Below are 15,454 nucleotides of genomic sequence, written 5' to 3'. Positions count from 1 at the left end.
CGCCCGGCCCCACACGGCAAATGTCACTCGTAAAGTTCTTGAATCTTTTAAGTGGGAGTTGTTTCCTCATCCGCCGTACAGTCCCGACCTGGCACCGAGCGACTTCCACCTATTCCCAGCAATGAAGAAGTGGCTGGCTATGCAGCATTTTGATGACGACGCACAGCTGCAAGAAGAGGTAACGAAGTGGTTGAAGGCGCAGGCGGCCGAATTTTTCGACGAAGGAATTTCCAAGCTCGTACATCGCTACGATAAATGCCTTAATTTGTATGGTGACTATGTAGAAAAGTAGTATTTGAGTGTGGCTTTCATCTGTATATAATAAAATTTGTTTCCTATACTTTGTTTATTTTTTTATTCCAAAACGTAATCTACTTTCTGGATAGCCCTCGTATTTCATAATTTTTGCAGCATATTGCGCAAAAAAAAATTTTAAGACCAAATAGGTCTTACTGCACAGTACTTACTAGCTTTTCAATTTTATGTACATATATACATGCATTCATCATACATACATACATTTCTTAATCCGGTACCGATAAACATAAAAGTGCCCATTCTATTTATGTATTTTTAAGTGAAAATGTTTTTATCCCAGCACAGCACAGGAGAAAACAAGAATATATAATGCATGAACATCTTCAATAAATATCATAAAATTCTATACTTCAGCAATAGAATAAAACAAATGACAATAGAAAAAATTATTAAAAAGATAGCTTCTCAAACACACTATGATTTTATTTACTTTGCCATAAGGTTCAATGATAATATTTAATTATTAAGCAAATGAAAGTGAAGACTGGGAAAAAAAAAAAAATAGAAGATAATGATTTGTTAAAAATCTGAATATGTTTGAAACATTGTGTAGAGTAATTTTTACAAACATGCAATAAAATATGACATGTTATGTGAATAAATAAAATATGTGATATTAAGATTGAAAATTTTAAAGTCTATAGAAAAGATTTTGGTTCTTTTTAATAGCTTACAGCTTATTTTAGCTCTCTCATTTTCCTATGTGCATATGACATCTAGGGATGTCAGATCTTCTGTTCAGCCAAGTTCTGCATTTGTGCATATAGCGAACATGAACACCTCTACTAAGTCACCTGATACTTCCAACAACAACTCCACAATTGTGACTTCTGAAACACAACTGATTCATGTATTGAGAAATAAAATTACTCTATCTAATGATGCCACTTCAACCAGACAAATTGTCATTGATACCGAAAATGCTCTGAATCAAACACCTTCTGAACGCCCAACTGAGATTACAAACGAACTTCATCTTTTATTTGCAAAAGCAATTAATCAACTTCGTGAACAAGAAATTGCGGAAGCTGCTCAAACTATCAATGAGCTTAAAACTAATAATGATCAACTTCAGAAACAAATTCAAGACTAAAAACAATTCTGTGAATCCATTCAAAATGGAGGAGCTTTTTCTAAACAAAGAAAAAGACATCATAAACGATCTACCTACTCTTCAGATAGTGAAAATGAAGACAGTAATTTGAAAATTAAAAATAAATTTCAATACTTGGCATCAAATGATGATACCATGCAACTTGAAGAATCTATGGATAATGTGGAACCAACTACAGTCAAAAGTCGTTAATCCGGACTCATCGGGACCTCAGCGATTCCGGATTATCAATTTTTTCGGATTATAGATCATCAGTTTAAATCTGGTAAGATGGCATGCAGAAATTAAAAATATGAAACCATAATTTATGAAATAAAAAACAATTATGATCTAAAGGGTATCAAAATTTACAAAAAAAAAAAGCTTAATATTTATTTGTTTACTTTATTAAACATTTCTTTCAATGTAAGTTGTTTAAGTTGCTTCGTTTTATGTGATAATACTTTCTCTTTAATTCTATAAACAGACATAATTTCTTGTTCAGTTACAAAGTTCCGCTGTTCAAGTCCTATAATTGCTGTGTCGAGAATACCGACTAATTTGTCAATCGAAATTTTTTCGTTTTCAATAACCTATGTTACTTTCTTCGCTATCGGAAGCAAATAATAATGACGAGGAATTTGATTTAAATCATATCAAACACGGAGTACATCGAGATGAAATACTACATTTAGTATGGAATTATAAGCCAAATAAAATAAAAACATCTGCCCTGAAGATAAGGATAGTGCTGACAGATCAACTTCCAATTCATTGCGTGCTGGGGCGTTAAAGATAAACAAAGGATATGCCTTTATCCATTTTTTGCAGCAATTCCACTTTTTGTTTAATGGACTTTGAAACATACTTTCTCTGTGTAGATCCTTCACATATTAGTAAATATAATATCAGAAATTCTATTTGACATAATCGAAAGTTCAAGCTTACTTTTATAAAATTGCTCCAACAGTCTGCAAAAAATAATAAGCCGAATCCAATTCGAAGATTGAGGAACAATGCAATCTGCAACATTAACTAAATTAGATAATTTTAGCTTAGCTTATACCGTCCGTGATACATTAAACGCCATGCGTAAACGTATTATGCGCATTCGCACACGCATATTTGCAGCCGTTAAGGTATTACGCGCATGAGTAAATGCCTATGCGCATGCGTCAACTAGCTTTGAGGTCCAGATTATAGATCATTCAGGAATATGGGTGTCCGAATTAACGACTTTTGACTGTACCAGTCAGCAAGGTACAAGTGCTTCTACATCCAAAATAAATAAAAAGAAACCATCAGGGAACAAACAATCAACAGAGAGACAATCTTGTAATAGCAATAATGTCCCAGCAATTATAGTGAATAACATGACTAAAGCTGGCGAGTTTCTTGCTAATTTAAGCAAACAAACTGGCAAAAAGATTATGGGAACACTTAAAGATGAAAAATTACATATTGAGCTCCCTGATATTGATACTCACCAATACGTTCGAAAAATAATTGAAAAAACTAAACTAAAAGCTCACACTTTCCAACTCCCAGATGAAAAAGTGCTCAAAGTCATTATCCGAGGTTTACTAACTACGATGAACACTAACTATATCGTTCAAGAATTAAATGACCAAGGATTTAAAGTTAGCTACATAACCTTAATGCATAATAGGAAAGAAAATAAACCAATGCCAACCAATTTTTAATTCACATTCTAAAAACAGACTCTGCTACGAAAATCTTTGGGAAAAAACACATCGGACATATGAATATTTCGGCTGAATACTTGAAACGGAAGCCCGGCCCACCCCAGTGCTTCCGATGTCAGCAATTTTTTCATAGTTTGCTTCTGTGTACTAGAGACTGGGTTTGCATACGTTGTGGAGATAATCATGAACCCAAATATTGTCCTGTTGACAAGAATAAACCTGCAACATGTTGTCACTGCAAAGGGCCACATCCAGCAAATTTCTCCCAGTGTCCAGCAAGACCTCAACAAAATAGATCAAAATTTACTCCCAGCCAACCTCCTATCAAAAATCCATGGAATCTGCATAAAGATTTCCCTCCTCTCAACACAAATCCAGAAAACAATCAAAATGCTCCCATCGCTGAACCCCAAGAAGCAAATAATTCGCTCTCAGAAATTTTCATTCTTGGATCTTTAAAAACTATATAGACTACAATAACCGAAGGCCTAAAAGAAATGAAAAAACAAAAGTCTGCTACTGACAAAATCAGCATCATAGTTAACGCCATTGATAAAGTCTGCAGTTACATTTAATATGCCTAAAAACATCAATATGAGAAGCTTTAAAATTATTTCCTGGAATGCAAATGGCTTAAATAACAAAAAGGATGAATTAGGTTATCTTATTCTTGAATTAGAACCGGATGTTCTGTTAATACAAGAAACTCACTTACAACCTGCAAACAAAGTACTACTTTCAGATGCAAATTATGCTACTTTCAGATCTGATAGAACTACAGGGCGAGGAGGTGGAATTATTACTTTTGTTAAAAGGAGTATACAGCATCAACTTAAACAAAACCAATCTACTTCTTTTGAGAGTAATTCTATTGAAATTGAAATTGATTTTAGCAAATTCATAATCTCCAATATTTATATTCCACCGAATTATAGACCAATTATGGCTGAAATTGAACATCTTTTGGACTCTAATTATCCCTCTCTTGTAGGTGGTGATTTTAATGTGAAATATCAATGTTGGAATCCTGGTGCAAGCAATAAAAGGTACTGAAATTTTCGATTTGATCCAAGATAAAAATTATGCTATACATGCTCCTGATGAACCAACACATTTTGGTTACCATAGCTCCTCCATCATTGACATTTTTCTTTCAAATAACCTCAGTTACAATAGTCAAACTTCCGTTATTCCTGCTTTATCTTCTGATCATAATCCTATTTTGCTTGAAATTAATATCAAATGCTTCCTTCCTGCATTAGGCCGCAGCATTGGAATTACCAATTGGAATAAATATTCTCAAATTCTGACTGAAACTATACCAGGAAATCCTTGCATTAGCAGTAAAGAAGCCTTAGACATGGAAATTCAAAATTTTACCAGTGTTGAACAAGCTTTAAGTTCTGCTACCAATAAATTTATCCGTAAGCATCATTTTTTTCCTCTTCCGAATAACATCAGGCAAAATATTAAATATAAAAATCGCATCCAGAAATTATGGCAATCTACTACAGACCCAAGAATTAAAGCTCACCTAAATGCTCTTCAAAGGACCATTAAAAAAGATATCAGGAAACTTAAATCTCACCGGTGGAGCAACTTCTTAAATACTCTTGCTACTGAAGACAATTCCCTCTATGACATTGCTCGTAAATTCAAAAAGCCTTTCAAGCAGATTCCTCCACTTCATGGTTGCAATGGACTTGTTTATTCTGACAAAGATAAAGCCAATACTTTCACTGACATTCTTGAAGATGCCTTTACTCCCAACGCTTCCCCATATGATAATAATCATATCACCAAAGTCAGTAGCATGGTATCTTCTTTCCTTAATAGTCCTGAACCACTTAATTTCACCTTTCTCCCTTTTCCGAGAATTATTGTGGATTTTATTAGCTCTTTAAAAACTAAAAAAGCTACTGGATGTCATGGCATTACTTCCAAAGCGGTCAAGCATCTTCCAATTAACGCAATTATGTGCTTAATTGAAATAATTAACTCAATTATCAAATTCTCTTACTTCCCAAAAGCATGGAAACATGCAGTTGTTGTCTTCCCTAAGCCTCATCAAAGTTCTACTTTTCCTCAAAATTATCAGCCTATCAGTTTACTTAGTCAAATTTCTAAAATTGCTGAAAAAATTATTTTGTTTTATATTACTCGAATCATGCCTTCTAGCTCTTATACTCCTGATGAACAATTTGGATTCAGACATCTGCACAGCACCAAACCTCAGCTTCTCTGCATTATCAACTACATTACTGATAGATTCAATTGCAAATTTCCTACCGGAACAATTTTCTTAGATATTGCCAAAGCCTTTGACAGAGTGTGGCACCAAGGACTTATATATAAACTAATTTAGCTCAATTTTCCGAACCACTTTATTTGACTTATTGCCTCTTACCTCAGAAATCGCACTTTCACTGTCAAAATTGGAAACACTCTCTCAACTACAAGAATTATCACTGCAAGTGTCCCTCAAGGCTCCGTTCTCTCTCCTTTTCTTTGCAATATTTATACTCAAGACATTCCAAAAAAATCTCATATTACTATCGCTTTATTTGCCGATGATACCGCTATCCTAACTCAAGCTTCAACCATCAATACTGTACAAATTTTTCTACAAAACTATTTGGAGCTTCTTGAAAACTGGATGACGCTGTGGAGAACTGTCGTTAACACTGACAAAACCAAAGCCATTATTTTCAGAAAAGGACAAATCAACTTCCACCTAATCCCATCTTCTTTGACGACGATATTCAGTGGACGGATCAAGTGAAGTATCTAGGAGTCACACTTGACAAAACACTCACTTTTTGGCAACATTTACACGAAACTGCCAGGAAATTCAATATCTCAATAGCTACTATGCATTCTCTCCTTGGCAGACATAGCACTGACCTTGCGTTTTCTGCTTTCAAAGTCATTTCACCACACACACTGACCTTGCGTTTTCTGCTTTCAAAGCAAACAAAATTAATCAGATCAAAATAAATAATTCATTATTATTCCTACTTCCTTTTGAACGACGATCCCCGGAATTTCCTGGTATCAAAGTTCAAAATCCCCGGAATTCCAGGGTTTCCCCGGAGCAAAAACACCCTTGCTATCCGATTACTTTATTTATGCCATTCCGAATATTATTCCTTTGAAAACTAATTTACTAATTTGTGTTAAAACACACTTACCCATTTTTGAAGTTTATCTATACTTCAGCAGTTACTGCAAATATAACATTATAAATATTCATACATATGATCATAATATAAGCATACCAATCATAATAAATGTGAATATGAACTCAACGCGCGGAACGAGAATGTAAATTATTAAAATCTTGATAGAAATTAAAACGTGTGTAGTATTGGGTGGGAGCAAAAGAATACGGAATGTACCGGAATTTTCTACCGCTTTCGCAATTCTTTGACCAATAGAGCGACATGCACGTTATGTTAATGCAGAGAAAGGGGCGGAAAGCTATTGGTTGATCTTTACATTATGGTAACTTGGCGTTTTTTTGGCGACCAACTGTCCTACAGCAACCCTCTATTTTTTTTCCCTGCCGCCATTTTGTCTTCATGAAGTAAAGACATGTTTCTTTTCTTTTTATCTACTGAACACTTCTTCCAACAATCTACTAGCCGAATTACACTTATGCTAGAAATTTTATCTAACAAAACTGCTTAATCATGACAAATATTCACTGCAAAATTGGGAAAAAGTGCACAATACCATACTCCTTACGCGTTTTTCAAAATAACACATACACATAAACCATGTACACGCCAACTTTTTTTTACTTAAAAAAACATCCCAGAATTGCACAAAAATGGCATTGCACACACTCTTCACTATATCCATGTACACTGCTTTTTTCTCGTAAATTAGAAAAATTTCACGAAAATACTTGACAATTTTCTCAATCTTTAAACCCGGTAAAAAGAACATATATGAAATTACCTGATCGCGAAAAAGTATTTACCCTTTCCAAATATGAACATTTCCACATATAAAATAAATAAAATATCCAAAAACTTTTACCTCTAAATCATCTATTACATTATACACGTCACCAACGAATTCATACCGCAAGCATTACAAATACTTAGTATCAAATATTTAAATTATTTCCATGCACGTTTACTTCAACTTAAACGTATACCAAATTCCTACAAATATAAAATTCACAAAATAACTATCATTTAATTAAAATATCACTAAACCATGTACACGTCGACTTATTTTTACTTAAAAAAAATATCCCAGAATTGCACAAAAATGGCATTGCGCACACTCTTCACTATATCCATGTACACTGCTTTTTTCTCATAAATTAGGAAAATTTCACGAAAATACATGACAATTTTCTCAATCTTTAAACCCGGTAAAAAGAACATATATGAAATTACCTGATCGCGAAAAAGTATTTACCCTTTCCAAATATGAACATTTCCACATATAAAATAAATAAAATATCCAAAAACTTTTACCTCTAAATCATCTATTACATTATACACGTCACCAACGAATTCATACCGCAAGCATTACAAATACTTAGTATCAAATATTTAAATCATTTCCATGCACGTTTACTTCAACTTAAACGTATACCAAATTCCTACAACATAAAATTCACAAAATAACTATCATTTAATTAAAATATAATTAAATTCAAAAACACTACTTAAAATATAAATGAGCACATACATTAAATTAATACATACATAAATACCCATTTCAAATTCACTTTAGTTACGGCCATGGGATCCAAAAATTCACGAACGCTGTTTCACACAACACAGAATAAAGCCAAATACAAAATTTCCAAATTTTTTCCGATTTCCCCCCTTTTCCGATTAAAGAACCGCAATTCATTCATTAATATCACATGACATATCCCATGATCTCTCATTTCCCTCACACAAAATAATGCGTAATCGGAACTGAGTACTGCTCACATTATTACCAAAGTCCCAGGTAGTACCTTTATCGCCTCCAAAATGTCGCCAAACTACCAGTTACCATATTGTAAAGATCAACCAAGCTATTTCTGGGATATTGATTCACAAGACATTCCATATAAGTAAGTAAAGTTGTTTACTTGGTTCAGCTTTGGTACGGAGAAAAAATGTACATTCGTTAAAAAAAAAAAGCCTTAAAAACAAAAAGTAAGTGCTTTGGAGAAAAAATAAGCACCTATGAGAGCTTTTATATTTTATTTTCAAATATAAGGACATATAAGCACTTGTAAGGACCAATACGAACCATGACTGATGGCGGCTAAGTGAAATATCGTATTCTACCATTTAGATTCTTCTTATCATCCTTTTGTTGTTCCAGCCATTCTTTTATCTGATGCAGAGTAAAAGTGCTGTCACTCACTTTCCATTCGACACAAGCAAGAAAATAACTTTAAAATGCCCAGAAATAAAAATAAACCAAACTAATTCAATGTACATTATACAGTAACTACAGTGTCTCACAAAAGTGATGGGACACTTGTGCTTTACAAAAGAAAACTGTAATAAAATTAATTAAAAAAACATGTACAAATTTTTTGTGGGTGTATTTCATACTTAAATTTAGTAACAATTATTACATAGCATACATTTTCTAGAAATATTAAAATATTAATTTAATAAAAATACAATTGTTTAGAACGGAGCAAAAAATGGCTCACATAAGTGATGGGACACCATTAGATACTACTACGTACTACAATAAAAACATTTTTTGGGGTTTTTATTTTTACTCAAAAGCAATTGGCAATAATTTATAAAATCATCTGCAGTATTTCTCCAGTTTGTTTTGGAATTTTTGTGTTTTTTAGCTTTGTGCAGCCCTGAATGCTAAACGAAAAGAAAGTTTGCCTGAAATTCGAAAATTAGTTATTAATTTGCATATTGAACGTGGAAAATCTATTAGAAAAACTGCTGAAACAGTTAACTTGAGTCATTCAGCAATTTTCAATATCATTAAACTATATAAAAAGAATCATATGATTCAGGATAAAAGAAGACCTAGCGGACCATCAAAGCTATCCAATGGAATAAAGCGAATTATCGTTCGAAATATTAAAAAAATCCGAGAATGAGTGCTCCTAAAGTTTCTGCTGATTTACAAGCATTATATGGAGTAATTGTTAATCCTGAGACTATTAGAAGAGTAATTCGATCTGCTGGATATCACAGTAGAGCAGCCAGGAAAAAATTCTTCGTAAGTGAAAAGAATAGAAAACTCAGACTGGCTTTCGCAAAATCCAACATAAATAAGAATTCTGATTAATGGAATGAAGTTATATTTGCTGATGAGAGTAAATTTAATATATTTGGTTCTGATGGTAGAATCTTGGTGTGGAGAAAACCCAGGGAAGAATTTCGCAAACAGAACTTTGTGCTAACAGTAAAACATGGTTTAGGAGGAGTTATGGTATGGGGGTGTATGTCGTCCGCTGGATTTGGTAATCTTGTTTTTATTGACAGTATAATGGATCAGTACAAGTATATTGACATTTTAAATCAAAATTTGAAATTTTCAGCACGAAAATTGAACCTTCATAACGATTTTAAATTCTACCAGGACAATGACCCCAAGCACACTGCTTTGAATCTTAGATTCTGGCTGCTGTATAACTGTCCTGAAATAATAAAAACACCACCATAATCTCTAGGCATAAATCGCATAGAGAATATTTGGCAAGAATTGGAATCAAGAATTCGCAAACACACCATTTCTTCAAAACAACAATTAAAATTGGTGCTTCATGAAGAATGGGGTAAAATCACTCCAGAAATCACAAAAAAATTAGTCGAATCCATCCCAAGAAGATTAAATCATGTTTTAAAAGTAAAAGGAAATTCAACAAAATATTAAAACCTTTTGAAAAGCAAAATTTTTGGATAAATATTTGATGGAAAAGTAAGTGTCCCATCACTTATACGAGCCATTTTTTGCTCCGTTCTAAACAATTGTATTTTTATTAAATAAATATTTTAATATTTTGAGAAAATGTATGTTATGTAATAATTGTTACTAAATTTAAGTATGAAACACACCCACAAAAAATTTTTACATTTTTTAAAATTTATTTTACTACAGTTTCCTTTTGTAAAGCACAAGTGTCCCATCACTTTTGTGAGACACTGTATATAGTTTGAAGCAGAAAAATTATCAATGACACACACTTAAAAAATTAACGGTATATTACTTTGAATCTGCTGAAACAACTGGCATTCATTTCTCTGTAGCTGTGACGTTAGATGAGGGTTTATCAATGGAGAAATGAAATGCATACACAGTACTTGTACCAAAGACAGTTTATTCCACATCATATACTGCTTCCTTCAAAGTGCAAAGAAAAAGTAGGATCATTCTACTCTTTCCAGAATAACTCTTCTCATATTAAATTTCTCAGTCCTCAAATGGATGATTTTTATATCAACCTATCAAATATAGTTAAAATTCTATTATACTGCATTACTACTTCTGATGCCTTTCTCATAATTTTAATTTTAAATGCCTGCACTACCTATAGTGCATTTACTAAGAAGATACCCTTCCATTGTTTGATACAATAAGAAAAACACATATGTTTAATTGATATACAGTTATGAATTATACATATAATATGGATGTACAAGTGCAAAGGGTCATATATAAAACATAACATACTTTTTCTGTTACCAAAAAAAACATTCAGATACACACATACATAGGCACATACATATATACATTCATTCATGAATGCATACATCCATCGATATGTGCATATGTACATATATCTCTGAATCCAGTCCCAGTAACAAAAGAATACCTAACATGATGCTTGCATTAATTATAAATGTCTAAAGACTAGTAATAAAATATTAAATAAAACATTGTTTTGAAGTTTTAAAAGCACCACTTTAAGTATAGTTGAAAATATTAATTTTATTAAGTAAAATGTACAGTAAATAAAAATTTGTTATTTTATATATATATAAATTATTAGTCACATCTTATTATGCACAGCACTTTCTTGTTATAATATTTAACATGCAATTTGAGGATAAGTCTCAGTACTTCAGTTGGAAATCAGCATCAGATTTTAAATATACAAAAAGGTTTCAGATCTGCAGTATTGCAGAAATAATAAAGGCAGCTAACTTAATGCGGAGAGAGGAAAGTTTACTAAAGATTTAAAGGGAAAGTAATTATTTCTTTTTATGCAATATGAGAAACAGATCTAAAAATTGCATTTTGTGGTTTTATATTGGTCTGGTGTAATTATAACTTTGCATTTTCAGAAGCTGTACTGTTAAGTTAAAGTTTTTAGCACATGATAAAGTCAATCCTCAACTGTATCTCTGAAATAACAGATATGCTAACATTATCCAGAATACTTGGAGTATAATAAAAATTCTTGTTGCTGAAAATATGAAATTTTGAACATAAAACATTATTTTAATACATAAAAGATAAACTTTATAAATTTGTATCAGAAATTTAATTGATAACTTATTATTGCATTGAAAATCTAATTATTATATTTCCCTTCTCCTTCTTTCTGATTGGTTCATTGCAATTTAAATTTTAAAATGTCAGTAAATATTTCACTACATATGTTTGCCATACTGATTCATAGCTGCTTGTACAAATCTTTAAATACATATGCTAAGAAATAGTTTGATATTTATTTTGACAGTTCCATTAAATTATTTAAAGCAATATACTCACATTGTTTTCAATAAATTCTATGCATATAATTCAGAAAATTATAAAAAAAAAACAATTCTTTTTAATCTGAATTCCATTTCAGAACAGCTCTGACAAAATGCTAAAAAAAAAAAAAAAAAAAAAATCATGTAATAACCACACTCATTATTAAATTTATAGTTACATATTTTGTTTTCAGTATGTTACTCTTTTGTTCTATAACTATGCAAATAAAATAACCCATTTTGGTTTCATAGGAACAATATCAGTATCTGGTGTATATTATGTTACTTTTCGTAAAAGTTATCAGATATTTTTATTACTTATTTATTCCACTTGGAGACGTTTGCAGATGAATTTTTAAAAGATCGTCAAATATACTCTCAAATGAATACTAACCACGAAATTGAATACCTTTATGAATTTTATTAATCACACTGAGAACGGTCCGTCAACAGACAGTTCATTTTAAAATATTACTCTAAATTTTATATTCGTAATAAAATTAAGCATACAGCGTTCTTTAGATAATTATGTCCTTCTCGATAAATTAATAATGTCGTTAATTTATTTGGAATGTATAAAAATCGGAATTTTTTCAGTATATATAAATAGCAATAATTTGGATCGAACTATTAGTTTAAAACGCGATTTACCTAGTAAATAACTTACAAATGAAATGTATTTAACCTCACGAAATTATAACTAAACCGCATTCAAAGAATAATGCAACCACATTTCAGTTCCTAGACATCGCAATTTAAAAAACAGAGAAAAAGTACACCATTAACATACTTTTCATTGACAGACAGACAGGTATAGACAGATGTCTTATTTTGCACCTAACTAAGATTTTCTGCCCGCAGGATGAAAATTCAAGCTTGGGTGTGAAAGAAAGATATATTTTGGAGCTGTACTTTGTTCTGTTTCTCTCTCCTTAGGGGTTTTTTGGTTGCCTTCTGATATTATTTCGCATTTGCGCAGAAAGGTACGGAGGGTGAATAGATTGCCCCTGTAAAATAAGCTTCAGGGGTATACATTAATATCTCTCTTCGACCAAGCAAATATAGCTCCGTCAGGTCGAAGCAAGGCCAACTAGATATCTAGTTGACTCTTGCTTCGACCTTTCCAAATAAATTCGATGGGGTTCAATTGACGGATCTGACAAGTCAATGCGCATGCGTAGTTAATGTTGGTGCGAATCAAGGTCCGTAGAAAGAACCTTGGGTCTTTCTACGGACCTTGGGTGCGAATAGCTAAGCGGCTAATCGCACCGGTGGTGCGAATAGCATCGGCCTGGTTGAAAGTGCCTAGGTACAGATCCTAACTAGTACTTCCCAGGCATTCGCCTGAGTCAACCCCCAGGGGGGGGAAGACAGACAAGACAAACAAAATTACAATTTAAACGTAAAATCGAAGTTGGAAAAAAAAGAAAAATTTAAACACTCCAAAACAGATTAGGAAAACTTCGCTTAGACATACTGTTATACAGCATACTAAATAAAGAAAATAAGAAAGGAACAAATTTGCAACAAAAATTAGAATGATGCATTTCTTACGACAGTTTTTTTGTTTCTCTGTTCCCTGTTTTTTGTTTCTCTTTTCAATCATAATTTATATTACTGCTCGGAACTTAAAATTACATGGTTTGTAATAATAAAGTTTTCAAAATATTTTGAGACAAAATATAAAAATTAAAAGAGTGTGTGTGTATTTAATTATGGCAAAGCACACGAGGGCTATCTGCCTAAGAGGAGGGATGCCTTCGTGGAGGACTTTCTAAGGGAAACTGGCTCGTATACACGTTACACATGGGGAAAACCACGAAAACGCCCATGCAGCCAGCCCGTTCGCGGGATTCGAACCTCGGACCGAACTACCAGTGTTCAGCGACTTTACCGCTCGGCCGCTGGTGGGCACTAAAAATTAAAAGATAAATACAATATATAACGGGAAACTGCCATTGAAACTGTGACTGTGAAGTTCTTTTTCATAATGCGCAGAAGGCGCGCAACGAAACATTTATCTCAGTAGCAGATGCTAGGTCCATGCTTTGAAATACAGCTGTACGTTCCCGCTGCTGCACTAGTGAAATAAATAATTATCTCTTTAGAGAATACATTTATCATCTTCTGCGATATCCTTCGTCTTATCATTCCAGTTATTCTTTATATATATATATATATATATATATCTAACTGTAAAGTCTCCAATTTTAGCATGAGTTCAGATGAGAGTGACAATGAAGACATTCCAGAAGTCTCTGAATGTGAACGTTTAGTTCAAGAATTTGCTAAAGTAACTGGAACGGACACTGCGTGTGCCCAGTTCTATTTGCAAGATCGGAAATGGAATTTAGATGTAAATATTTATAGTTTATAGTCTCTAGATATATCTTTTATCTTGTGTAACCATCATGTTCTTGTGCTGCAAAATAAGCTTACATCGCATTTGTTCATTGTGTTTGATTTAAATGCTTGCATAACCATTCTGTTTTCCTTAGTGCTAAGAAAAGGGTGTGTATGAAACATTACAAAATGTTTCTGTTATTAAAAATGGAAAGTCTTTCTATATCTTGCATTGCATAAGTTTGGTAAAATCCTAGTGTACGGTGCAGCCTTGGCACGATTCGAAAATTACCGCCAACACCAAAAATGACCCAAAGAACGTCTATGTATATACTATACACTATATACATAATATATACTATGTATAATTATATTCTTTGAAGGACCCGTTTACTACTCATCGTATATGTGCCGTTTTTATGGTTCGAATCCCGCAAACGGGCTGGCTGCATGGGTGTTTTCATGGTTTTCCCCATGTGTAACATGTATAGGAGCCAGTTTCCCTTAAAGAGTCAACCACGAAGGCATTCCTCCCATTAGGCAGACAGTCCTCGAGGCTTTGCCATAATTAAATAACTTAACCTATGATGTCCCATTTTTGCTCATCAGTAGCCAAATCCCGTGTGCACTGGATACTAGGATTAAACCCATAAGTTTATTTAAGTTAAATAACTTTAATGCTTTTTATGTTGAATTATCAGCATAAAATGGCAGGGAAAAAATGATTTGAATTATATTTTTTTCCTTTAATCTTAAAATTCAGTCCAAGATTGAAAAGACTCATTTTGTTAAAATATGTTTTGGAATTTATTTTTCTTTTAAATTTTTCTCGAGGGCTATCTGCCTAATGGGAGGAATGCTTTTAAGGACATTTTGGATATAGTACCAGGTTTTAATTTCCACTATGCCATTGGTATTTAATAGAACTAAGATTTGAAATTTCCAGATGTTTCTCATCATATAAATTACATTTTCTAGACTTTTCAGGTCTAATTTAGGTTGGACTTTCTCTCTATCTGGTTTTTTCTTCTTAAGGTATTGGGATTTCTTACTAGTCTTTGTTAAGCAGCAATGAATAAGAAGGTATATCTTACCATTAGCTGATGTTACAATGAAAGTAAGTTAAACCATAACCAGGGATTCCACGTGACTCAACTGGTTATTCCACGAGTCAAAACCAGAATTTAAATGAATTTTTGAATGCCATGTAAACTGTTAAGTTACCCTAAACGCTCTAGTGTAGAATTGGGTGCCCCTTCGATTAACGACAAATTTTTTTAAATTTTGGTGAT

The 15,454-nt window shown here is 32.7% G+C and overlaps 2 protein-coding genes across 15 annotated transcripts in view; one reads left to right on the top strand and one right to left on the bottom strand.

The window, feature by feature from the left end:
* The window catches only part of LOC118202962 (transmembrane and coiled-coil domains protein 2-like), a 141,566-nt gene extending 128,901 nt beyond the window's left edge, over positions 1–12,665 (bottom strand). For 7 of the 12 annotated variants that reach the window (XM_085818379.1, XM_085818387.1, XM_085818386.1 and 4 more), the window contains exons 1-2: positions 12,487–12,615; positions 11,836–11,935 (exon numbers count right to left, since the gene is read on the bottom strand). The gene's annotated coding sequence lies outside the window, so the exon portion shown is untranslated. Of the gene's footprint in view, positions 1–8,385; positions 8,501–10,327; positions 10,563–11,835; positions 11,936–12,486 lie in introns of those variants that run through there. The other 5 variants (XM_085818382.1, XM_085818380.1, XM_085818383.1 and 2 more) reach the window with 5 other exon arrangements.
* Positions 12,666–13,808: 1,143 nt separating this feature from the next.
* LOC118200972 (tyrosyl-DNA phosphodiesterase 2-like) overlaps positions 13,809–15,454 on the top strand; it is a 54,083-nt gene continuing 52,437 nt past the window's right edge. The window contains exon 1 of one of the 3 annotated variants that reach the window (XM_085818377.1): positions 13,809–14,175. In XM_085818377.1, coding sequence (XP_085674503.1) covers positions 14,035–14,175 — 141 coding nt within the window. In that variant the 5' untranslated portion in view covers positions 13,809–14,034. The remainder of the gene's footprint in view (positions 14,176–15,454) is intronic. The other 2 variants (XM_085818376.1, XM_085818378.1) reach the window with 2 other exon arrangements.

Source organism: Stegodyphus dumicola, chromosome 6, assembly GCF_044657685.1.
Source record: "Stegodyphus dumicola isolate Sdum_Otavi_A_Nest chromosome 6, ASM4465768v1".
NCBI lineage: Eukaryota > Metazoa > Arthropoda > Arachnida > Araneae > Eresidae > Stegodyphus > Stegodyphus dumicola.
The sequence above is the reverse complement of the archived record's forward strand: the minus strand, read 5'-3'. Positions and strand labels throughout refer to the sequence as shown.